General features: G+C 47.3%; 1 protein-coding gene across 1 annotated transcript in view; it reads right to left on the reverse strand.

Moving 5' to 3' along the window:
• The window catches only part of SLC24A3 (solute carrier family 24 member 3), a 496,588-nt gene that overhangs the window by 401,963 nt on the left and 67,307 nt on the right, over window positions 1–27,318 (reverse strand). The window contains exon 2 of the mRNA XM_079784858.1: window positions 14,412–14,540. Coding sequence (XP_079640984.1) covers window positions 14,412–14,540 — 129 coding nt within the window. The remainder of the gene's footprint in view (window positions 1–14,411; window positions 14,541–27,318) is intronic.

The following is a 27,318-nucleotide window of genomic DNA, read 5'->3' on the forward strand; positions in this document are numbered from 1 at the left end:
TAATCCCTTACCAGTACCTTCCATTTTTGCAACAACTTTGCAGATTTCAAAGTTCTCTCCCAGGCATTTTCACATTTCTCCCCAAGACAGTGAAGAAGTGGTGGAGCCACTCCTGGGCTGAAGGAAGAGGGGTGCAAGAAACAACATGAGAGAGGAGACCCCTGGCTGGGCACACAGGGACCTGCCCTCCTGGGGACCGAAGCATTGGAAAGGATAGGAGAGCCGCCCCGCTTTGCACCCCACAGCCAGCTACTTCCTCAGGCCGAAGCCAGATTTTAGACGTTATGACAAAAAAGCAAGTTAGGTGTGCAGAGTCAGCCACAGAAGCCAAGTGCATGGGAACCACATGGAGGGTTGCTTCCCACAGCTGCCGCCGCTGCTGTAATTCTGAATGGAGAAAGGCGGCAGCTGCTGTCCCCACTGCTCACAGCCAGACCTGAAACAGGCCCTCAATCCCCAACCTGTTCAAGTCAAAACAGCTGGAAACCTCACACGGCTTCTAGGACGCCAAGTTGGCAAGCCAGCTGGAGAATCCGGGAATCCAACAAACATGCCTGCCCTTGTCTCTTCTCCCCACATACCGATTTCCTAGGAAGCAAGAAGTGAGTCACTGCACCAGACAAAAAGAGTGAGCGATGAACAGTGGAGATCCTTAACTGGCCCAGAAGTCCTTCAGCAGTATGACTGTGAGTGTATGCATGTACCAGTCAGTATGGCTGCGGAACAAAGCAACCCAAACTGGCAATGCAAAACAGCACCCATCATTTTTGTTATTCTCTCTCCTGGCTCTGGGGGTGACTGGGCTCTGTTAGGCATTTCTCATTTGGGCTCATGTGGTTACAGTCTGATGGTGGCTAGGGCTAGGGTCATCTAGAAGGGGTCTTCATTCACATGTCTGGTTGTCAATGCTGGCTGTCAGCGATCAGCTAGGACCTTGTGGGGGGGGTGGCTGTCGACTAGAACACCTACAAGTAGCCTTCCATGACATCTGGGCTTTCTCCTGTATGGTGGTTGGGTTCCAAGAGCAACCATCCCGAGAGAGAGAGAGAGAGAGAGAGAGAGAGAGAGAGAGAGAGAGAGATAGATAGATAGATAGATGGGTGGAAGCTGTATTGCCATTTTTGACCCAGCTTTGGAAATCACATAACTTCTATGTCTACAATGTATTTGTTAGAAATGAATCATGAAGGCCAGCCATAGTCAAGAGGAGAAAAGAGAGCCATTTCATGTTGAGAGAAAGATCAATGTGCTTGTGGGGGTGTTTTAGAACACCCTAGGATACAGTCCTTCCTCTAGGGCTACAAATTGTATTCCACAGCCTTCAAGGGGTCTAGATGCCTCCAGTTTCAGTGTGGAATTACCTCCTATTGTGCCAGGCTTTGGGCTGAAGAACAACACAAAGTTGGATGTGTCTTTTCTGGAAGCTTTTGGAAGTCCCACATTTGGGGGCTCTGGAAATATGAAACCATGTAGGATCTGAATAGCAGGGCTAAAGGGTTCTCTACTTTAAACATAACTAGTCACTCTGAAAGATGATTTATGTGACATACAGATTCCATTTCACACAAGACAGAGCCCAGTGAGGGACTAAAGTTGCCAGAGGATATGGACACATTTGCTTTTGACGCCAGAGCCAGAAAAGCCAGTGTGTGCTCCTAAAATAACACATATGCAGAGGCTAAAGGATGCGCCCCACATCTATAGTGACACCCCACTTTCCAATTTCTACTCAGGGCTCAAATTGGGTTTTCTCCCTGAGCTTAAATAAGTTCCAAGCCCCTGGCCCCAGCAACACTTGCCTGGTGAGCCCCTGCCTGGTGAGCAAAGGGTTCTGTTTTCTTGCAGAAGAAGCTTAGACAGGATTTTGTTAGTGTTCTCCCCCCCCCCCTTTTTTTCCATTTTCAATGACAGGTTCTGAGCCCCCCTGGGGTCCCCAGAAGTCCCCCACATGAATGGAGGCAGTAAAGATGAGTGAGGAGGGAAGGAATGTTTCCCAGACTCTGGCCTGAAAGGCTTCCTCAGCTCACCCAGCCTAAGCCCTCTGCTTGGTGAGCCATCAGCACTTGTACAGGCACACATGACGAGGCAGTGAAAACTAGTGGGGTGAGTCCAAATGCCTTTGCCTAGCAAGACAAACCCATGCACACACAGAGGAAGTGCAGAGTGCTGTTACCCATCTTCCTGGGTTAGGATGCACTTTCCAACCTATTTGAGATGACACGGAAATCACTTAGTTAGAAAAGGGGAAGTAGGTGTTGAGCAAACACTGTCCATGCCCCACTGACCCACCCTGTCCTAACTCTCCGGTGCACACTGGCCCAACTTCCAGCTGCCAGCACCTGCACTCCTTCACCTGCTGGCTGTCTCTGGTCATGGGCGCTACTCTACCTGCAGGAGGAACAAGCTGGATGTGCCAGGGCATTGCCACCCCTGGGGTCAGCCCTCCAAATGATTGAGGGACGCTGATGTATACACAGCCCAGCTCCCTCATCTGTGTGTGGAAGAACTCTGAGGTATCTTCTATACTCTATCCCAAGGGCCCCAGGAGGGTAAGCCCCATTGCCCCCAGTGGTAACTGGCTGATGACACCCCTTGCATTGGTTGCCTTGCCCTCCCTCTCTGTCTCACTTGCCCTACTGGTATGTCCTGGGCTTACCTCCCAAATAAACTACATGTACCCAAATTCTTATCTCAGCATCTGCTTCTAAGAGAACCAAAAGTGAGTCAAGGGACTTGGTGATCACAGCAAGAAATGAATGGTTGCCAAGGGTGTGCCTTCATTGTACAAGTTGTTTGTGCATCACAATTAACTACTCTCAACTGACTTGTGTGTCGGAAACTGGCAGGTAAACAAGGAACACAGGGAAACAAATGAGGACCCCATGCCAACAAAGAGTTCTGCCTGGACAGAGCTCCTTTGGGAAATCGAGGGTCTCACCCTTTCCAAGACCCTAACCCACACACAGTTCCCACTTTAGTGTGGGGCTGGTCCCTTCCCTAACCAGGCCTCCGGTTCCCAATGCAGGTCCTTGGAGAGACAATGCCTTCCTCTCTCTGACGCTGTGTTTTTGACGAGGAGTGTGCCCAGCTCCAGCAGGGAAGTGTCGCAGGGTCCTCCTGAGCCCTGGGAGCAGCTCCCCCAGCAGAATGCAGCCAACTGTTTACTCAGAGACTCGGATCGTTTTCTCCACCTGCTCAGTTCTTCTCCCATTCCTTGTTATAACTGAAAAAACGAAATGGGCAGTGTTGCATCTCGAGTGGCCCAACGGGTTATGATAGAAGGATGAGGAAGATCACCCTTCCTCTTCCCCTCCCACTCTTTCTTACTCTTTCCTCCCCTCCCCTTCCCACAACCCACCACAAGGTTTCTGAGTCCAGTTCATGCTTCTGCGCTGCAGGAAGCGAGAGGGGAGTTAAGGATGACTGCCTTCGTCTGGTCAAATAAAGCTCCAACTACTTTTCCAGACCGCACAGAGTCTGTTTGAAAGTTGACCTAAAATAAGTATCTAAGATAAGTGACCAACATCCCAACTAAAAATACACCCGACATATTAACATTTGACATACTAGTATATGTAAACTGTGTGCACAGATATCTATCTATATGTGTGTGTACGTGAAGAGTCAAGAATGTATCTACACACAAAAACCTGAATGAATGAATCTCAAAAGCAGCATGCTGAGAAAAAAGGCTTACATAAAGAGTATATACTGTATGATTCGTGTATTTAAAGTTCTAGACCAGGCATAAACTAATCGATGGTGATAAAAATCAGAGGAGTGGTTGTGTGGAAAGTGGACTGGGCTGGGGATTTCCTGAGAAGGGGCATGAGGATACTTCCTGAGATAATATATCTTCTATCTTGACAAGGTTGGGAGCACTGGTGTATGCATATGTCACACCTCACTGATGGTACATATAAGACCTATGCACTTCATTGCCTATAAATGCTACCCCCCCAAAAGAACCCCAATAAACTAGTTAAAGGTATGCATGCTAAAGTATGTTAGAGGGGGTGTATTTATTTCTGCAAATTACATTGAAATCCACCACTAAAATAATATAGGAGAAATTGATGGATGGGTATAGGGTTGAACAGATAAGTAAACATGTGGTAATAACAGTATAATAAAATGGAAATTACAGAATCTAGATACTGAGTCTGTGGCTGTTCACTGTATACTTCTTCCAGTTTTTCTGTGAATTTGCAAATGTTCATAAAATGCAGAGCAAAAAATATATACAAAGCACATAAAGACAAGATTGAGACTGGACAGGGAGAGGGGTTGCAAAATTTTAAAGTAATAGCCCATGAAATTGTGGCATTGACAGGACGATAATTCTAGGTTCATAATGGCAACTACTGAGAGATTCTGTACCCGTGGGGACCACTAAGCAGAGCTACCAGGCACCAAGTTCTTTGGCCTGGGTCCCATTAAAGGGAACATCCTTTTGTGAGCCATGCATACAAATGATTCCTGCAAAGGGGCCCTTAAAACTAGGGTCACTGGATAAAAACACCTCACAGAGGGGTAGGCATAGCTGTGCTACAACTTTACTTCCTCTGCATTAAAATATAACTTGCTTTGTATTTGTGGTCACAATGGAGCAGGCAGTGGGAAAACCTCCTGTTCCGGGAATATGGAAGGACAGTTGCCCATGGAACACAGGTCATGTTTTTGCCAAAAAGTTGACTTGAGGGGATCCAAAAGGCAGACTTAGATGGTGAAAGGGGGTAGAACTGAGCCCAGAACAAGCCCCACTTCTTTTCCACCTTCTCCTTGCCCTTACACTTTCTCTTCCTGCTTCCGCTGAGATCCATTCTGTACACTCAACCTTGCAAACTCCGTCTAAATGACCAAAATTCCCATCCTCAGTGATTTTTCTACGGATTTTCCCAGGACAGATAAACAAGAGTTCAGCATAAGTGGAATCCCATTCTCAAAGAGAGATCCACCAGGAGGCTTACGTGATGCTGACAAGCTGTTCCTGTGATCTGCACGTACAATTTGACAATTAAAGTATTTGTACTTTCTACTTTTGTATCAGTACATGTCAGATTTGTTTTACTCTTCTCCCACAGTAAAATCCCCACACCCTAATCCATGCATGAATAATCACACTCTCCTATGCATGAGTAATTGGGGCCCTGTTTGTGAGACCCCCTCAGGAGGAGCACATAGTGGGAGCTTAAGAAGTGAGCATCCATTCATGGGTTGCTGCACGTTTGCTGTGCCCTAAGAACTTTACACAATTTGTTCTGCTGAGTCTTTATGGCCACCCTTTCTGCTTGTGCCATGAATTATCCCCACTTCACAGGGGAGGAAACCAAGGCCTTGAGATGGTATATAACTGGTCCAGGGTCCCAAAACCCATGGATGTCAAAGTCAGGACTCCTCTCCAGGTATGTGAGACCATGGTCTGCATCCCTAACTACACCCAGAAGCACTTTGCAGTTATAAAACGTGGCTATACCTCATGTTCTGGTTCTCCCAACAACGCCAAGACAGGGTGGGTACTCTTGAGCGCCCACTTAGCAACTGAGGTACCAGAGGCTAAATGAGTCCACCCTGACTCCTTGGACCCCGGTCCTTTGCTCCTTCCAAAGTGGCCTGCCCCTGTGGTCTGTCGCCTGTTCTTTTTCCTTTCTCAGCCCAGTGTCCCTGATCCCGGTGAAGTAGATGCTGGGTGAGCCTGAGGTCCCACCGCAGGCTCAGGGCTGGGAAGCCCAGACTGGGCTCTGTGCACACAGGCTTGGCAGGGATGGACAAGCCGCTGGGCTGGCCTGATGTCCATTTTGTTCTGAGTTGGCTTGTAAAGAAAGATGCTAATCTTTAATTCAGGGGCTTTATTTGTTCTGTTAGAGACATTTCTGCCAAACTAATGGTGTAATACTATATCGGGGACCTCAGTAGCACCAATATGATCATCTAGACATGCACATATTTAAACTTACTCTCCAAATGGAATGCGCACCGTCATGGGCTTAGATGGAGCCTGCCCCAGGGTATGCTAACTGGAGGAGTGGCCCTCAGCCCAGGCCATGGAGATCCTGCAGTTAAAGTGAAGCAGTAGGCTTGGTGACTGATGCCCAAGTGTGTGGTCTGTAGAAAACATACTCAGTGAGTCAATTCAGACAAGCCCTCCCCTTCCCTCAGACCCACTGCCCCGATTGCCCTTGGAGGCTGTTGTAAAAAGCTTGAGGCATGGAAAGGCTGCCAAATGCCTCTAGGGAGGGAGACCAGGCCTTCATCCGACCCTGAAGTCCCCAGAGTCCCCCTCAGGCCTGGGAGAGTCATAGTCAGGGCCAGAGTGCTGCAAGGAGAGGCGGTCAGCTCCCCAGGGCCCTGCCCTCTGGCCTAGTGTCAGCCCTGGACCTTGGCCGCCCAGGCTTCTGAGAATGAGGGAGAGTGTTGGTGGGAGAGGTGAGTGCTGGGCAACCAACAAGTTCTGGAAGGCAAGCTTAGCTCCACTGGTAGGAAGAAGGACTCTCATATACTCGCATGCATATTAAAATGCAGCCGGGGTGAAACTCCATCCTAGTGTTTCTCAGGGGGGAAATTTTAGGAAAAAACCCCAGAGACCCCCAAGATGGAGTTAAAAATTAAATGACTATGGTGAGGGTCGTGAGGAGTGCTGAATGAATGAGGAACCCACAGCTTGATAGGTTCGGTGTCTTATTGCACTGACATTGCTTGTTAAGTGGCAGGAGGAGATGGGTTTTGACTTGCTTGCAGGCCCAGCTAGCTTCCTCCCAGGGCCAGCTCTGCAGAGCCAGCCAGCGCCTGGAGGGGGTCTCAAGCGGTAGTCTCAACCCTGGTATCACCGGGGGACTTTCAAACCACTGATGCCCGGTTCCCAGTTCCAGGGACTCAGGTGTCTTGACTGAGTGGGGTGGGACCTGGCTTGAAAATCTGCCCAGGTGACTCCAAAGAGCTAAGCCGGGGCTCCTCACACTTGAGTGCCCCTGACAAGCCCCTGGACAGCTTGTGAGAACCCACGTGGCTGGGCCCGCTTCCCAGAGGTTCTGACCCAGAGGCTCTCAGCGGGCCCGGGAATGTGCATTTCTGACAAGCTCCCAGGGCTGCTGCTGCTGGCTTGTCCCACTCTCAGAACTGCTGTCTGCCTCTACCTGAAAGCACTCAGATGAGGGCAGAGGTGCCCACATGTGCAACCCTCATTTGCGCTTGTGACTTAAGGCTGACACCACACACAAAATGAGGGGACACAGCCCAGCCTGTGTCCAGAGGTTGGAGAGTCTGGAAATGCAAGCGCTGGTCCCTGGGCACAGAGGTCCATTCATACCTCTAGGTCTCGTCCTGGTTTCATCAGTGAAATAAGATGATCTATGGAACGGGACAATTTCTGCATGTGTAGCTCAAGAAAGAGTGTCTAGTCACTCCATGCACACTGCTGCTCCAGGAATGACTGAGAAGTTGGGCCAGGCAGGAGGGAACCCCCACAGGGCTGGAGATACAGCCAAGGCCACACCTGCTCAGGGAAGAAGCAGTCGTCACTGTCATAGGCCACACAGATCAGCCACGGGGTACAGTTGGGGCCAGGAGGAGGTTTCCCCACGAGCTGACCCGTGGCGTCTGTTCCAATGCCCGTGGCCTCCACACACAGCGAGCTTACTGCTCACTGCTTCAGCGCCTGCACAACGAGCCCTGGAGAAACGACCCACGAGTGACATGGGCTGATGGTGTCACTGCAGCCAACCCCATGCAGATGCTTCACCCTCTGACCCAAGAGAGAAGCAACTCCAAGGTATATGGAGGCTTGGACCACTGGTCTGGAATAAGAAGTTAGTCCAGACCACTGGTTTTCAAGCAGTTTTCGGGGATGAGTATTTACTCTTCTTCTTTTAGACAAATCCCTAACACAAGGGCAGACAAATGTTGAAGGTTTTTTATTGTGTGTCTGCGTGTGGGGGTGGGAGTGAGGAGAGTGGAGTACCTGAGTCACACAGAACCTTAGTTTTCATATGGCCCAGGCACCGTCTGGAGGAAGGGTCAGAGAGGCTAGAGAGGGAGGTGTAAATGTCATCCTTGCCTCAACCTCCCTCCAGGCTACATGAGGCACCAGTCCTGGGACCTCAAGCAGGGACAGGCAGCAGACTATAAAGGGCAACAGAGTAAATATTTTAGGCTTTGCAGGCCCTGTGGTCTGTGTTGCAACTACTCAGCTCCGTCTTGGTAGAGGAATAATTCCTAAACTTCTTTCCACATTTATGACGATGAATTCTCAACTTGCTGTGGTCTCAGTCTAACTTTCCATCAATAATATGGTCATTCCTGACCTGCAGATATTTTTATCCCAAGGGCCACATATGTTCCAATGAGGTAATGCCTGTGAAACTGCTCTGAAAAGACTCAAGTGCTTTGCAAACGGGCAGGCCCACCGACACATCTAAGAGCAGAGGAGAGCAGAGCTTAAGATCCTTTACCTGCATTTCAGGAAGATTCCGGGCACTGTTCACTGGGTGAGGCTACCTAAGCTGCTTTAAAAGAACAGGGTTTTAAAGAATGCCTCAATTAACAACAACGAAAGTCCTAAAGGGAGGTTGAAGCTGGAGAAATTAAATAGTGTCTGAACCTTTCTCCTGAATCTTGAGGCTTTAAAACTCTTCTCAGTGTGAAGTACAAAGTCCTGCACTCCCTATTTCATCCTGCTTGTCTACATAGTGGCCTCTGAGGCCAGCAAACGGCATTGTCAGACGCCGCCTAGTTAATCCCTTCGCACAGCTATAAGAATGTTGCATGGGTGCTGAACTACATGACCTGTCCATCCTTAAGACACTCTTCATAATCCCTCAGTGTGCCTCAGAGTAGGAAAGTCCCTGTAAATGATCGCCATTGGTCTACCCTCCATTATATTTCTGATCACAAAGATAATATTGCTATCATTTATTAAATACAGACTCTAATTGAGGTTCCAGCTCTTTCACAAAGCTAACTTCGCTTCATGAGTACCACAATTCTGTGAAGTAGGCATCTTCAATCTGCACTTCAGAGATGGTGGAAATGAGGTTCAAAGAATTTAGGAACCTCACCCGGCATCACACAGGCAGAAAGTGATGGAACTGAGATGTAGGATTTACTCTGGGCCTAAGCTCTTTCCACCTTATTGCCGATGACTTCACCTATACTCAAACATTCATTATTTTCCTGGACTTCTTGTATATACAAAGGAAAGATGCAATCTGCAAACAGACCCACCTAGGACAATTTCTATCTCACTTATGACCTTCCCCAAGTGCAAAGAAAAAATGAATTGTGTCGCTTTGACCAAGTGAAAGTCATAAAGGTTAAGCCAAGAGCTAGGCCAGTCTCAGAAGATGTAAATTTGGGTTATAATTTTTCTATAGAGGGAGTAGATTGCTTTTGTAATAAGTATAAAGGAAAATGGAAATATTTGTGTGTGTGTGTTTTAAAGGAACAAGTTTGGGAGGAAATAATGTAGCTGTGTACCAAACCTGCCTTCTCTTCTTCCAGGGCATTCTGCTAATGGAGATGCCCCAGCCTCCCTTGCAATTAGAAGTTGTCATGTGCCTGAGTCCTGACCAATAGAATGTGAGCAGGAGTGAGAGCCCAGTCCATAAAACCCAGCTACTCGAAATCCTCCAAGCTCTTTCCTCTTAAAGCAGAGAAGCACAGCAACCTAGGAAACCAGGTGTGAGGATGAGAAAAACCTCGAAATGGAAGGCTCCCAAGTCCGTGGACCACTTTTTGCAACAGAGCCACCTTACCAATCATAACTTCACATAAGAAAAAAGTAAACTTCTTGTGTGTTAAATTCCCAAATCTGAAGGACTTATCTGCTACAGCAGCTACTATTACCTTGTCTAACTAATTCAGTAAAAAAATTAGATACAAATTGAAGAGCAGATCACAGTGAGTTTCTAACGCTTCCACTTAATGTCAGCAGCTATTATTTGAATCATAAAAATTACAAGTGCAGAGGGAAGTTAGTAAAAGTGATGTGAGCTAGTATAATAAAGCAGAGATTTTTACAACTTTTTTTTACAAACCTTAGTTCTTTCTGAGTTCAAACCTAGGGATAAAACATTGGGGTGCTGGATATGTGTCATTCCTCCTATTGTGGATATGTTTGGTTAAATAAAATATATTAAAATTAATTTCACCTGCTTCTTTTTACTTTGTAAATAAAACTACTTGAACATTTAAAATTATATTTGTAGTTTGCATTATGTTTCCACAGGACAGTAATACTCTAGATCATAAAAAGGTCAGATTTTTCTATCTAATTATCAATATACATTGAATTTCTACATGTGGTAGTTGGGGACCCTACTCTGCTTCTGACAAACCCCGTGACCATGGGAGATCGTTTATCCCCTCTGGACCCCTCTTTTTTCATGTAAAAGATGAGAGAGTTGGACCCATCATGCTTTGTATGTATGCTGATGTTATGGTTTACATTCAAAAACAGTAGGATCCCAACACTTACTTTGCTCACGACTTGCACCCTAGACCAGTCTTCCCTGCTTGCCAATCTGTGCCTGGCCTCCAGTTCTTGCTCATGGGCCACATTCATCTTTTTTACTTGGCCCATATTCCTATTCTTGGAGGGACCTCTGGCTTCTTTCCTCTATGCACATTCAACAGATGATGTGGTTTATGGCCATTCCAGTCTACACCTGATCCAGTGAACATTCCTGACACGGACCCTTCGGGTCAGTGCCCTGGCAGCATCTGCTTGGTCCTGCTGCTCAGACCCAGCATGTCTTTCCATCTTCAAAGACCTTAGATCCAACTAAGCCAGGCATGTACAGGAAGCCGAGCTCTTTATCAGGAGACTCCAGTAATCTCAGAGCGAAGCCCCTGCCAAAGGCTATCATTTTAAACAGCTTCTTTCCTTCCAAAGTTTATTTGAAAGAGGCACTCTAAGGAAAAGCTCATTTCCTTAAAATATCAAATAACTAAAGTCCAAAAGATGATAGATTTTTCTGGAGACAGACGGCAAAGTGCATAAATAAAATTCTGCAAAGTGTACAAATAAATAGTACAAAATAATCATTTTTGCTACAGTTATCCACCACTCTCAGTACTACATTTAGGTAACTTAATTTTCCGTGACTCAAATTTATCCAGTCAAATTTCTCTTAATAGGTCATCTGAGTAAACAGTGTCAAGTGTTATTTACCAAAAAACAATGTTTCCAGGCTTCAGATGGAACTGGCAGTTAGGCTAAGAAAACAACCTTAAAATTTCACAGAGGGCAAGAAAAACTGCAGAAAGATTGGAGCCCAGAGGTCAGCCTTTTTTCATGCAGTTCTAGAGGCAAAAAATTACAAATTTCCACCAAAACCATGTCTTTAGCAGCAAGGGAAGAATGTCATTTAAAATAAAAATCCAGACTGTACAAAGCAACATGTCTTTAAAGTGGCAGCTATCACATGGAGAGTGTGCAATCTCAGTGCTGCCACACCAACCACAGACAGCACAGCCACCTTATCTATTTTAAATCCTCACCCGAGGATATACCTTTTAATTGATTTTAGGAAGACAGGAAGTGAGAGAGAGAAAAGAAACATCGATCAGTTGCCTCCCGTACATGCCCCAACTGGCGATCGAACCCACAACCTAGGTATATGACCTGACCTGGAATTGAGCCTGCAATGGTTTTGGTGTACGGGAAGATTCTCCAACCAACTGAGCCACCTGGACAAGGTGGCACTGCCACTTTATAGAGGGGAACCCTGCATCCTGCATCCTGGCCGTCCCCTGGCCGCGTGCTGGGACTCCCGGTTTTCAGAAGGAAGAAGAGGGAGAGAGAAGGAAAGAAGAAGATGGAAATGAGGAGGCAAAGGCAGAGGTGGAGAGGGAAAGGGAGGAGGACTGTGGTATGACATGGAAGCACAAAGAAGTTCTTAAGGGAAGCGGAGTGGGGGCATCTTGGGGTGGAAGTTTTTGTGACTGTTCTGGAAATTTCTTGCATAACTAAATTTGTGCAATGGAAGGAATCGGAGAGATAAACCAGTTGCAGGTCTATTTCATAGGTAAGGAAATTGACATCTAGGGAGTAAACCAGCCCCATGCCCCAGAGAATACACTTCACCTCCTCTAATGGCATCTAAAGCCAGGGGTTCTGAGAACAGTCTGAGAAGCCCTGTGACATCCCACGTGGCACTAGGTGCACTTTGTGACAAGAGCCTAATTAACTCCTGTGACCTGGCACCATTATTCACCTGGTCATGGCAAATGCTGGCACCCCAAGGGCTCAGGTCCTGAGTCAATAGCCACCCTTCAAGCACACATGCCACCCTGATGCATCACCATCGTGACTGCTCAGTTGACATCATCACAAAGAGGAAGAAGGTCCATCAACAATCCACCTGACTCACTTCCTAGTCCCTACATTTAAGACATTTGAGAGCAGACACCACCACATCCAACCAGTAGAAATAATATTCATTGCGTACAGGGCCGCTTTGGCCTCTCCAGGGAAGCTGGGCAGCATGCTGAAAATGGGCCTGCCACTGGCTCATTCCAACTCCTCTCACCATACCGTCAGTTAGAGGTAAAGAGGAGGAATACTATTAAATTTTGATTCTAAATCAAGCTCTCACGAGTGCTTGGATTCTCAACTGTTTTCATAAAATATCCACTCTGTGAACACCGAGAAGCAGTCTTCTGACAGTCTTCTGGAAAGAAGACCAAGACAATTGGTGGTGATGTGAGTCTGCGGCAATGTTTTGATCACATCCTTATAGAAACAGGGGATTCCTCGGAGGTGCCTTGAGTGAGATCTTCCAACCTGTCTGTGTTTGCAGGTGGCGCCTGAGCCTCTCTGCACACCTAGCTGACTGCCCAGACCTGGGCCACCGGAGGAAGTGACCTGTTGACTGAACAGACAGACGTGCAGTATCTGCCCATTCCCATGAGGAGGGGCTGGAGAATGTAACTTCGTGACCTGCCTGCAATGGAAGGAGGGCTGCCCCAAGCCCACAGTGGGAGTTCCTGAGTGAGCTCCTCCTGTGGAGCTACCATATGCAGAGCACTAAACTGGTAATACTTTATTACTTCATTACCAATTCTCAGAGCAAATATGAAAGGTTAAAATAATTACTTAGTTTCACAGAGAAGCAAGCAAAGGCTTAGAGAACCTGACCCAAAGCCCACAGCTTCCAAGTTTCTAAGCCAGTATTCCCACTCAGGTGAGTGTAATCCCAAAACCCAAGTTAGAGATGGGCCTCTCAGATTTACACATACATGCTATATCCTTGAGCTAGAAAGACAGGCGACAAATGGACCTTCTAGACCAGTTTATCTAATAGACGATGGAAATGCTCTATCATTGGTGCTGTTCAAATGGTAGCCACGAGCCCCAAACAGCTCTTGAATATTTGATGTGTGGCTAGTGCAACTGAGAATCTGGATTTTTTTATTGTATATAATTTGAATTCATTTTAATTAAGTCACCATTGATTGCCCATATTAAACAGTACAGTGAGAGACATTTTACATTAAAAAAAAAAAACACATTCAAAAGCAGAATGGCCACAACCATCTGGGTTGGTCCAAGCAGCTTAGTGAAGGAGAGAGGCTCCGGGCAGGCCCTGGATATGTCAGGGATTGAACAAGACCCTTCCTGGTTCAAGCATGATTGCCTTCCATACAAAATCCGGTTCAGAGCCAAGGACCCCAGAAATCAAGTCCAGTCCCCATAGTCCACAGATGCGGACATCAAGAATGTGCCTGCTGGGTCCTTGTTCTTCGTGGACCAGCTCTACACAACATGATGAGTTCTCATTTACTCCTCCCGTTGCCCTCCTAAAGCCTTTCCTCTCCCCGCTTTCCCTCTCCTCCCAGCCCCCACTCCTGCCAACACCAGCAGGTGCCGGGCTCATGCTCTTTATAAAATCCTGGACATCTTCCTTTCTACCTGTAAACTGAGTCATTTCCTCTCTCGCAGTGGCTTTTAATGTGCATCATTCTCTATATCTGTCACCTTGAAAAAGGCATTTTTTGATACAGTGAGCAATGATACAGAGAGACCACTTCACCTCCCTAAACCACAGCTCCCACACCAGCAAACAGAAGCAAGCCCTCCATCACACATAGCTGAACCCAACATCCTGGAGCTGGTCACCATGTCACGTCTGGCTCCATTATTTCCCATAACAAAGGTGATGACTGGGCTCCCTATCACTGTATTTCCCATGACTTTGACTTACCTTTTCTTCAGCTGCCCTAAGAATGCAGAGGTACAAACACAACTGCATGGTCCCCTGGGGTCTCACCTTTGAGTTTCTTAGACATTTGCCCTAAATGTCCTTAAAGTCTCTCTGGATTAGAATTTAAAGAAAAAACATGGCATCCAGCTCTTCCTTAGCCAAAAGCAGAGAAAACAGAAGCCACTGCCCAAAGTGCAGCTGTCAAGTTACCTGGTTCAGTGCAGTTCTTGCTGCTCCGAAGGTCTGTGTCTTCTGAAGTCAGAGTGTCATTCACCTGCATTAACTTCCTCCCCAACGTCCACTGTCGGTCTTCCCCTATGAGATCCATGAAGTCAAGGTCTGGGGAGAAAAAGATAATAACCACACATCACTAATTTGCCTTTACTAATCTGGGTGCTCAGTGTCTTAATCAGCCATTACCTATACCTCCTGCACCCCCTTAGGCTTTACTGTTGTACTTCCTCTGGCTACTGGATTTTACTGGGCCTCAAGGGTAGCCCTCAGCCAGTAACTGGTAGGAAGTAGTATATTAATACCTCACTGCTCCAGTGGGATGACTTTGAGGTGTATATTCTAACCTGGATTCCAGAGTTTTCTTCACTGGGATCCCACTCTAGTTGTTTACAGTGTAACTCTCATGATAAAGCACACTTTATCGACTCTGCCCTTCCCTGTTTTAATTCCCTGCTCCCAAAACAATGCTGAGAAACGTTTAACAACCAATTCTGGGGGTGAGGGATGGAGAGTCTTCATTTGTGGCCATGGGCCAATTTCTGTGAGTGTAAGTAGTCCCATTATGGTCTATTTCAAGCTACCAACATGGCCTTGCTGGACATGAATTTAGGAAGAGATGGGCACAGTTAGGTCCACTAAGTCAGTATAACTGGCTCCAGCCCACCAACATCTACTCTCCTACCAGCATTTCCTTGAACTACCTCCCCCAAAAAACTACCTGCAATTGAACACTCGACCAGGACCCGCTTCTGAAGGGTGATCCAAGCTAAGACACTGTTTTGACATCCAAGAGCCTAGGCCTTGGACACCACATAGCAAGAGTTGCATAAAGAAGAGATGAAGGCAGGAATGAGGAAAAGCAGAACAGTGAATATGTGAAGGGGATACGCATTGAACAGTGCTGAGATGACTCGGGGGATGGAAGTGCCAGGAAACAGAACAGAGACTGAAAAGTACATGAGAGGGAGAATGCAGTGTGTTCTCTATTGAAGACATGTTGAGTCTGAATTGCATGTGGAGCTTTGCAAGGGAAGCATGCTGCCTATGTGAACATGGGTGCAAATGCCTCTGGGGACAGAGAGTATCAGGAGAGTCATAAGCAAACAGGGGACAGTATGAGACATGTATGAATGGGGTTTCCCAGAGAAGGAGGGGAGGGAACGAAAAAGAAGGGAATGGAACAAGAAATTACGGGGAACTCAAGATTCCTTCAGAGAGCAAGTATAGAAAAAGAAGTCATCAAAGGATCATGAATGGAAGAAAAAGGAGCAAGGAAAAGGGTGCCACAGAAGGTGAGCAGACAGAGAATTCCAGAACAGAAAGAGTGGCCAATTGCCTTGACAACTATGGACAAATCAAGGAGGTCAGAGGCAAGGGAACAACAAAGCTGGACATCAGGGGGTCACTAGAAGGTGGAAACAGCAAGCCAAGGTGACTCTTTCTGGTGGCTTGGCACTAAACCAAGATATGACATGACACAATGGCAACCTCTTGAGTTCCAGAGTTGCAGTGGTCAGAAAATGGACTTAAATATTAGACAAGGGCCTAATGTGCAATGGTCTTCACAAAAGACTGGAGGGTACACCCCATCCAGCCACATCAATGTGGTGTTCTGAAACAGTCAATGAAAAGCTGAAAGTCATCATACGCATTTCTCTATTTCCATGGTGGTTCAGTTTCCGAAATAATTTCACCTTCATTATTGAATTTGTACTTCATGACATCATTTGGGAAAGAAAGGGGAGCGCAAACATTGTCTACTTTGTCCACTGTTGTTTCTCCAACACCTAATGACTGCTGGCTCAGAGCAGATGCTCAGTAAGCACATATCAAAATAATTATTCCCATTTTGTGGATGGATAAAGTGAGGCTCACAGAAGTTTCTGAAAAATCACAATGCTTGTGGACATCTCACCTAAACCAACAAGACACAAAAATGTCAGCCGCTCATGCATTGAGGTTTTCCACAAAGGGAAACTGTTCCCAGATGTAAAATTATCAAGATATCTAATTAAACCTTATGCATATTGGCCAGCCCTGAGGTATGTTCTTAAAAAAAAAAAAAAAGTAGACTGTGGAACTTAACTTCACTACACTAAATGATAACTTTAGACTCAGAAATATAAAACCTACATGGTAGCCACATATATCAGTTTTGCCAAAAACGTGAGGATAATACCAAAGATAATTCAAGGATAAAGCAGGCATTTGTGTAGTCTGGTTAACCTGAACAGTTAATTCTTATGATTAAGGCTGTTGACAAGCACAGGAAAACTTTTCAAAATTTCACGAAGAAACAATAAGGTCAGTGGCCTTAAAATCCAACAAGCAGCCCTAAAATGTGAATTTAATACCATAATATCATAAATAATCTGAAAGTGTGGAGAAAGACATCCCATCTGTCTCAGGCCAGGTTTCCGCAGCAGCAGCCCCTGAGGCAAAGATTCAAGTCAAGGTGGTTTATATAGGGTGGGGGGAGGGGTGATCTACGAATAGGGAAATGGGGCAGGGAAAGGGAGCCAGCCAACTGAGGGTGCATGTCATGTGCGTTGCCAAAATGAATCAACTAGAGTTTGAACCCTTTGCAAAGCTGTGGGTGCCAATGTAGACAGGTATCTCAGACCCCAAGGGGTGAGGGAGCTTACGTATTTATCTACCTACTCCTGGTCTGCTGCTGGCTGAAGGCTGTTCCCAGGGACACTAATTCCCTGGCACTTCCAACCTGCCACATGTCCAAGGAAGGTTCTGGTGCCCGGAAAAAGGCCTTGGACAATGAGATACAGGTGCTAACAGTTGAACAGTGCCAGTGTGCACTGAAGAGGTAACAACAAAGTGATGTGGGCAGGGCACCAAAGGCATCTGCCAGCCTGCCTGAGATTCAAAGGCAGAGCTGTGCTATGGACCAACAGACTGGCCATTCTGCTGTGCTCGTAATCTGGGTCAAAGAAAAGTGCCTGGTGACACAGCAATGCAAAGATTTGCAAAGAAGCAAGAGTGTCCCTTCCAATGACTTCCAAAGTTCTTTCCTAGGCCAAGTTTCCATGGTTCTGTAATTGTGAGAGAAAAGCTGATACCAATTAAGAGATGTATAAATAAAGCCAGCTATTGTAGCAGAAAATTAGAGGATTTTTTTTTTTTACATAATGATTCAATATCTTCAGGAATTAGAGACTATTAAAGCAGTACCTCTGGATTCCAAAACCTACAAACTTTTATCTCAACAAAAATATATTTTACCATTGACCACTAATGCAGAGATCAGAGTATGAGAAAATGAGAATGATGAAAACTAAGCACTGCATTCGCTTCCCACTGAGCCAAGTGGGACAATATTATATCCCATTTCATTTGTTCTCACAAAATTCCTGGTGAGGTAGGAAGAGGCAATTCTGGGGTCAACTTAACTTTTTTAGAGTAAATAAGTTAATCAGAGCCAACCCATGCTCACATCAACTACCATTTAATAGTTATCATGGCTTCCACTTACTGAGTGTCTCTTTATGTGCAAAGAATTTTCCTTTCTTCACCATGTTTCATCTTACAACAGTATTATGGTGAGCTATTACCTCCAAACTGAAGCACAGAGAGGTTAAAAAAGACTCGACCAAGGTCACACAGGGAGCACAAAGGGGCAGAATGGGATTTGAACCCAGGTCTGGTAGGTCCTGAAAAGGACGGAATTCAGTTGGTTGCATCATTCAGCCACAGTAAGACAAAGCAATGCAGCCTGCACCTTGTAACAGGTTAGGGCGAGGACAGTCTTACTGGACTTACTTTCAAGAAGGCTGTTTCCTCAGATACTATTAGGAACACAGCCAAGCATGACACTGCCCCATGAAAGCATCTCAAAGAACAAAGGAAATGGTTCTGAAACACCACTGGACACATCATGCTCCTCTGAGTGTGGATTTCCTAGAGACTAAGCTAGTCCCATTGGTCCTGACATGAGGGTTGTATTCTTGGATTGAGGGAAGTGGCGCAGAGGGTGGGCAGTGAGGAAGGCAGGAAAGATTTGGAGGGGTGGCCACACTTGGTTTTTCCACTGCTCTCCCCGCATCATCTCCGGCTTCCTCGGACTTTCTCTGCTATGGCAGAGACTGCTCCACAAAGCTATACTTGAGCAATGTCAACAAAAACACTTGGCCCCTGTCCACTGCATTCTTGGCTCCTCATCTGCCGGGCCCTGGAAGTGCATGTTGGCCTAATTAGCCAGGGGGGGTGGGGACTAGGGGGCATAAAGAGGGAGGCAGCAGGCTCACATGTTCCATGCCCCACACTGGTGAGCAGAGGCAGCCTGTCGGACTGCAGTCTCTGAGGGGGCAGGGTGGGGCAGAAGTAGGCCGTGGAGCGAGCACAGGGTGCCTGCTAGAAGGGGAAGAAGTTCTCAACCTGAGACTTGAGCCACATGCTAAGGAAGGAAAGAGAGTGGAGGCTGGGAGCCAAGTTTCCATTACAGAGCTGTGTGCTCACCCTCTCCTGCTCTCTCTCTCCCCCTCTCCTCCCTCATTCTCTGCCCCACCCCTCCCGCGTCCCCCAATTCTCCTTGTAACTGGGGCTTGGAAAACCCAAGGATTTCTGACACTAGGAATGGATTTCCTTGAGTGCCAAAGGTCCCAGCCTTCACCCTAAGACTTTCTCCTCTGTGCACCCTTGTCCCACGGGCTTCCATCCTTCCCAAATACCAGCCCCATGTCCAGTGGAGAGGTGGGGCTGCCTGCTCTCGGAGGAGGAATTAACTCCTTCACACACGTGGACAGACAGCTGATGGACAGATGTGCTGCAGTGTCATCCTAACTACCTTGCATGCCTCTCACCTCTGTGTCCAGTAGCCTGCCTGCACCGTCCACTCCCTGCTCTCACAGGGTGTTTGGGCCATCTTACTGCCACTGCTGACGGGGTTAAGTGGCTGAGCTGGGACTCAAGCCCAGGTATGCACGTCACACCTTGTCCCGGAGCTCTGGGAGCCCAGGAAAGTGGCCTCGTGGGGTCAGCAGCCTCACTGTGAGAGGTCCTGTTAACTGTCCCCTCCCTGAGAACTGGAATTCTGCATTTCTTCTTGAAACCTGGGGTGGTGGGCACCACCCCTCTAAAACACTCAGAGGACCAGGGCAACAGGCCCCATTTGCAGATGAGGAAACTAAGTCTCGCAATGCCTAATGCAACACAGTTAACAGCACAAAAGCCTGAGCCAGTGGAGGCAGTAACTAACTTTGGCTCCGAGGCAGGCTCAGCCACCGAGGCTATAAATACCCCGCCCTGTGGTTTACACAGCTGTCTCCACTCCGTGCACCCTGGGCCTCACCCTGGGGTCGGTGGTCCGTTTTGCATAAGCCTGAAGCCAGCAGATTGCCTTCTTGGAACCCAGTGAGCAGGGGCGAAATCTGCCTCCCCCACACCATTCTGTCATCAGCCCCCATCCTGACTCCACCCCTAGAGTCTCAGGAAGGGGGGCCTGGTGGTTCTCCCTCTGGGTGGGTGAAGAGGGGGGACACGGGAGGCACTGGCTTCCTGCATGTGCATTTCACACGGATTTTCCAGCTGAAACAGGCGTGTCCCTCTGCATTGCTCTTGGTCCTTGACAAGGAGCACAAACTGTGGAGGCGGCGAGCTCTCCACACCCACCAGGACTGGAGGGAGCCAGAGGTTAGATGGGCTGTGCATCAGCCCTCTGCTGCCTCAGAGCTCCAGGAATACGGACAAGGACAGATCCAGAGAGCTCGGAGCTGCAGAGGCCACAGACCCCATTTAATGTCCCCACCTCTCTAGCTGTGCACACACCCTGTCCGGTGGGGGCGACTCTAAGACCCCAGTGGACTGGGCCAAAGTGTCCCTGTCATGCTCTCCAACTCAGCGATGGCACCACAGGCAGCAGCTTCATGCCAGATTTAAACATTATCCCCGTAACAAACCACACATCTCAGCGTCAAGAGGAAAAGCCTGTTGAAAGTTGAGGTTTTTCGGTCCCTCAGATGGGCCTCTCCTTTTACCCAGAGGGGAGAGGGACAAGTACCTCAGCCCCCTGCCCCACCGAAGCCAGCACAGCCTCTGCTGTCCTGTCCCCCTGCTCTGTGTTGCTTCCCAGCAGCAGCAGGGCTAAGTCCTGGGGGCCAGTTAGAAATGCAGATCTCGGGGCTGGTAGAGCCCGAATCTGCATGGGGCACACTGGAGTCTCCAGACCCCTGGGGCAGTCCTGCTGGAAGGACTTGAAAAGGGAGACTCCAGGGCCCAGAGAGATGAGCCCAGCCTGCCGATGCTGGGGGGGAGGGAGGTGGTTGTGGGGGAAGTAGGGGCCTCTGTAGAAAAAGGGAGGGAGGGATCATGAGGCAGCTGGGGCTCCAGGCTCGCTGTGTGACCTGTGATGTTCATGTGTCCCGCATCCGGAGAGACTGGCCCCATTCCCAGTCCCTGTGCAAACCCACCCCTGGAGGGAAAGGAAAGGCCCAACCACCTCCTTACTCCCCCCAACCCCTCAAATCTCTGCTGCTGCTGCCTTTCCTTCGCTCCTGACACCGACCCCTGCACAGCCCCCCGAGGCTGGGCAAGCCCCTGTGAGACTGTCCTTGGGAACAAGGGGCTGCCCAAAGCACCCAGCCCACAAGCGTGAGCCTAGAGCCCCATCTGGCCCCAAGTGCAGATTTTGCCATGGTTGTTGGGCAAAACCCAACAGGTCTGGTTGTGACTTGGAGGCAAAGGTGAGGGAGTCCACACAGCCCCTGGCTGCTTCCAGAAGGAAGCCCTTTCTCCAGGTAGTCTTCCCAGACCCCCCAGAAGCCTCCAGATTATAAACTCCCAGAGAAGGAGCACATTTCAGGGACAGAATAACAGACGGACTCTCATTGTGATCTCACTCCTCCCCACCCCCTAACAGGTCCTAAGCTCCAGGAGGGCCCAGCCTCCCCGTGTTTTTCTCTTCACTGTGCTTCCCTGGCCTAAAACGTGGTGGATGCTCTCCTGCGATGGTGTCATCGTGTTTCACTTTGAGCTGTGACCTGGGCATGACTGGGAAGTAATCACGGGATCCGCAAGGGAAGAGCTGAATCTCCAGGAAAGATCCCCAGGTGATTCAACCTTGACGAAGGGGTTCAGTTTAAATGATAGGCCCAGGAATTTTAGTGGCACATCTGAATCAGAATCCAGGTTTTCTGGGTTCCTGAACCAAACTGTTTGCATTACAGCTTACTCCTCAAGGGGTGGTCCCTGGACCAACCACATCAGCATCACCTGGGAGCTTGATGGAACTGCACCTCAGACCTACTGCGTGAGACTGCGTGTTGATAGGTGCTCAAGTGCCCACCAAAGTCTGAGCAGCTCTGCTACCCCACACTAATGACTTCGACCTCATTTGTCCACAGACATGTGCGCCTTCAAAGTTCCCAGCACATTGCTCAGCTTGTCCTCTCCGTCTCTGAAGTCCGAAATGAAAGGACCCCTCAACGTCCCAGGGACCAGAAAGACCCCTCGCTGAGCTCCACACAGCCCTACAGCCCTCTCAGAGGCGGGGCTTCAGCATGCAGAGTGCTGCCTGGCCGCCGGAGACACTTCCTCCTGGGCCTGCCTCACCGGCACCCTTTCAGATACCTTTCAATGGCTTGGAGAGATCAGGTCCCCAGCAGCCTGTTTCAGAGCTCGCTCTTTTCCACCTTCCTTCATTGCTCCGCTAAATAAAGCAAATGGGTTGGTTCCAAGGACCCCAGGGGCTGACCCCCAGGAGTGCTCCCCTCCTGATCTAAGCACACGTCAGGGGCAGGAGTCAGCCCCAGTTCTTGGCAGTGCCTCCCCTGCCCTTCACTGCACCACAAAGGCTATCCTGCAACCTCTCTGCCTCATCCCTTTCCAGAGTTCACAATCTGTAGTAACTCGGAGCTCTGACCTTCTCCTGGAGTCTCTCCTCACTGGCCTCATCAGAAAGAAAGCAAGAGGACCCCTCTCCTCTCCTCTCCTCTAGATCTCTCTCCATCAATCAATCAATATCCACCCCCCGCCCCCCCCACACACACACACACAATATTCAACATGGGATTTCTTCTCAACTTTAATGTGCATGCCTATTACCCAGGGACCTTATTAAAATGCAGACTCTGATAAGTAGGTCTTTGAGATTCAGTATTTTTAACAAGTTCCCAGTGGATGCCAGTGCTGCTGGTCCAAACAACACCCTAAGGATCTTCATTACACATTTTTCAATGAAGACACACATGAATGAAAGGGTCTGAGTCACCATATGCCAATGTGCATCCCAACTGGGCTGTATTTCAGAAAGGAAACTGCAGGAGTCCCAGGCAATGCACTCTACAGTAGCTCCAAGCAAATCCAGAGTAGCCTCAATGGACTAGAAGCCTCTGGAAGAAAAGAGGATGATGATCTGACCCATTGTGGGTCAGAGAAGCTAAACTCTTCAGGCCTACAGTTAAACCCCATCAAAAGTGGGCGCCCGCTGGGTCTCACTGTTACACAGCACTCAGGAGCAAATACTAAAGTCATGTGCCCACTGCACCTGATGATGGGGAGTGAAATAAGCCACATTTCTCAGGGACATTGTATCAACCAACACCCTACCTGCTCTTATTATCCCACCTGCACATTCAAAGACAGAAAGCCAATTCAGCACCGAAATCTGTGTTGGTGGCTATACAATGGGCCTCCCAACAAAAACGGCCTTCAAGGGGTGATAGGGTGGTCAGAGGGGGAAGGAGGGAGAAAAACAGGGACAGATGGCACTATGTGCACCTACAACCCAATGGGTGTGATGTGGATGCCTGGATCCAAAACTGAAGTCACCTTTCAGACAGTGGTGGCTCGTTTAATGCTACTTGTGATGCTCTGTGAGGCTTTCTCTTCAGCCATTTGGCCCAATATCTAACCTGTCGAGAAAGTTTGGGAAATTAATTGGAGACACAGGAACTCCTAAAATGCTCCCCAAGATAATTTCCCACATTTTAAAAAGCAGAAAACCCCCCAACACCTCAGTGGTCCATTTAGATCTGTGCCATGGAAAAGCACTTTCCGCAGTGATGGAGGTGCCCAACATGTTCTCTGCCCAATATGGTAGCCACCAGCCTCATGTGGCTACTTTAAATGTGGCTAGTCTAGAAAAGAAATCTAATCTCTATTGTCATGTCAATTAATGTAAATTTAAATAGCCACCTGTGGCTGTGACTAGACTATGAATAGGCCTAATCACATAAGTAATGGACCTGTTCCAAGGTCAAGAACTCAGGCAGAAACCAAATTCTGTCAATACAAGGCAGGGTCAAGTGAAACAGAGGAAAAGGCAATGGCCTTGAGAGAGAGGTGATCACACATTCTGATGAGACACAGAAGAAGATGGGTTTGTCTGATTTTTGTTCTCTTTTGGCTTCCTTCTTGGGGAAGAGGGAAGACAGTCAGTAGTTCTGGTAGAAGAAATTAGGAAGAATCATCAATACTAAAAACCAGCCCCAAGCCCTCTTAAAGAGAAAAAGTGACCTTGCTCTGTTGATGTAGAAATACTCCCAGGCAGAATTTACTCTTTGCTCTTTTTATTTTTTAAATATGTTTTTATTGACTTTTAGAGAGAGAGAAAGGGAGAGGAATAGAGAGAAAGAAACATCGATGAGAGAGGAGCATCATCAATTGGCTGCCTCCTGCACGGTCCCTACTGGGGATCGAGCCCACAACCAGAGCATGTGCCCTGACCTGGAATTGAACCAATGACCTCTTGGTTCCTGTGTCAACATTCAACCACTGAACCACACCAGCCAGGCCCCCCAAGCAGAATTTAAAGAAAAACAACTCAAGTTGCTCAGAAAATCTGTGAGATCCACATGGGAAGGCAGCTGAGCGTATGGTCATGGGTGGTCACCATCTCGCCATTTGGTGATGGGATTCTAGTGCCAGATCTATCACTGGCTTTGGGCTGTTGAAGTTTAATCACTTTATCTCAGATGCTGTATGTGCAAGTTAAATGCACAATTGATCTCTAAAGTCCCTTGAACTTAGATTTAAAGTCCTTAAAAAAAATCTACAGTAGAGTCATCTAAGCAAAGGCTAACAGGGTTCTGTGGGTGGGTGAGCTACAGGCCATATTAGAGAGTGGGGGGAAAAAATATTAGAACTTCCATGTCTGTATTACATGCCACTCTAAAAATAAGAAAAGTACATATTCATTTAATATTTAAAATATGGGTTGACAGTAGCACCCACCCTGAGTCCAGCATATCCCATAATTAATGTAATAGAAAGGCACTTTCATTCATGGCAGGTGAGAGGCCTGAAGGAAGAGTGCAGGATGAACAGGGAGCCCTTCTGAGTCCACTTGCTTTCAGAGGTTGCAACATAGTGCACTTTATATGGGCTCAGTTAAGCAGATTTGCAGATATTATTTTGAAACCATAAAATCTTTACACTATTTTTAAATGAGATGGGGACATAATCATGAAATCTTTTTATACTATACAGATGTCCACTGATTATATTTTGGCAAGAGTATTTTTTAAATTGTTGAAGTTAAAGATGAATTATGAATTTCTCTTTTATAAAAAGATGACGGCTATAAATATGCTAACGTTTTCTGAGAAGACGTGGCCACCCGCTAAGTATGCACCTAACAGATATACGAGTATTCAGAGAACACATGCCTACACACACACACACACACACACACACACACACACGCACGCACATCCTCCAAAGTGGTATTTTATCAACCAAGTAAAAAAGTGCAGCTTTCCTACAGAAAATTGTTCTATGAAGAGAGCATTTTGAAAACAAATATTTTAAAAAGTGTGTTGTTCCCTTCCCCGAATGACAAAAACCAGCAGCATATAAAACATTCATACTTTCCACCTTAAAACTTGGAAGCAGAATTATGTAATCTGAATAAAAACATTCCAAATAGAGTTTCACTAACTTTGACCTATTTATTAAAAATATGTAAACATAACACCTTTCAAAAGTTGCAAGATTAATCAAAGGAAACCAGGAACAATGGGAAGGTGTTAGCAAAGGTCTTTGCATAACTGGTAGATAAAATGGAAAAATGAACATCTTGATTTAACATAGCCTCTGATGTTTTTCTTCCATGGGATCTATGTAACTTGGTGAATTCTCCATTTCAAGGAGAATAGCCCTTAAACTTTAATATTAAGCTGAACTTTAAATTAAGTTAAAATAAACAGACCTTCAATTAGCTATATCTCAAAATATAGAACTTTTTAAGTATATTCAATCACACTGTCCTCAATAAAATAGTACTCATAGAATAAAACAATATTTAAAATTATAATACTTTAGTAAAATTGAAATGCTCTGTTCTGTTCTATTAACAAATATAATGTTTAAATGGTTCATTTTATGTTTATTTTCTTCCTCCTAAATTTATATTTTTTTAATTAATTTGAGAGAGAGGAAGGGGAGAAAGAGAAAAAGAGAGAGAAAGAGAGAGACATCAAATTTGTTGTTCCATTTATTTATGCATTCATTGGTTGCTTCTTGTATGTGCCCTGACCAGGGATCGAACCCACAACCTTGGCATAGCAGGATGACACTCTAACCAACTGAGCTACCCAGCCAGGGTTATGTTTCTTGGTATTTAAAAATCATGAGTGGATTCAAGTTTGGTGGGGTTTGAAGCTTATGGAATGTTGGGGTCCCTCTTTTAAACAGAAAAATCCTCTCTAATAAAATGGTAAAATGCAAATTAACCATCACTCCGCTACATAAGCCATGCCCACTAGCCAAGCCACGCCCACCAGCCAATCAGGGTGAGTATGCAAATTAACCCCAATCCAAGATGGCTACAGCCACAGAGAGCAAGGTTTCCCAGGTAACAGAGGAAGCCAAGCTTTCCATAGCCGTTGCAGGCCTAAGCTTCCACTCAAGCTACAAAGTTTCAATTATAGAAGGTAAACAAATTCAAACAAATGGCGGCAGAATGGAGCTTGAGAGAGCAGGCCAGGGTTGCCGGCGGCAACAGGGGAAGCAAAGCTTTCCGCACACCCTGGCCGGGCTCACCCACTTAAGGCTACAAAGTTTCAATTGTAGAAGGTGAATTAACTGCCATAGAAATGGCTGCCGCCGCAGGCTACAAAGTTTCAATTGTAGAAGGAAAATAAATTCCAGATACCAGGGCCTCCCCTTGGGTTACCAGGGCGCGTGGCTGGCCTGCAAACCACCACAGGCCCCTCGCTCAGGCCGCCCCACACCCCAAGGGAACCCCCACCCTTATCTGTGACACCCTTCAGGGCAAACCAGCTGGCCCCCACCTGTGTACCAGGCCTCTATCCTATCTAATAAGAGAGTACTATGCAGATTGATCATCACTGCAACACACAATATAGCTGCCCCCATGTGGTCAAAGATCCTGCCCCCATGTGGACACAAGATGGCCACCACAAGATGGCCAGCAGGAGAGGGCAGTTGGGAGGCACCCGGCCTACAAGGGAGGGCAGTTGAGAGGGACCAGGCTTGCAAGGGAGGGCAGTTGGAGGTGATCAACCCTGCAGGAGAAGGCAGTTAGGGGTGACCAGGCTGGCAGAGGAGGGAAGTTGGGGGCAAACAGGCTGCAGGGGAGCAGTTAAGCATCAACCAGGCTGGCAGCAGAGTGGTTAGGGGGTGATCAGGCTGGCAGGCAGAAGCGGTTAGGGGCAATCAGGAAGGCAGGCAGGCAAGCAGTTGGGAGCCAGCAGTTCTGGATTGTGAGAGGGATGTCCAACTGCCCGTTTAGGCTCGATCCCACCAGGATCGGACCTAAACGGGCAGTCGGGACATCCCTCCAGGAGTCCCAGATTGGAGAGGGTACAGGCTGGGCTGAGGGACAACCCCCCGCCGTGCATGAATTTCGTGCACCGGGCTTCTAGTATAGTATAAATACAAAATTAGATCCAAGCATTATTTTTATATTCAC

Source organism: Cnephaeus nilssonii (assembly GCF_951640355.1).
Source record: "Cnephaeus nilssonii genome assembly, chromosome: 11".
NCBI classification, from domain to species: Eukaryota; Metazoa; Chordata; class Mammalia; order Chiroptera; family Vespertilionidae; genus Cnephaeus; species Cnephaeus nilssonii.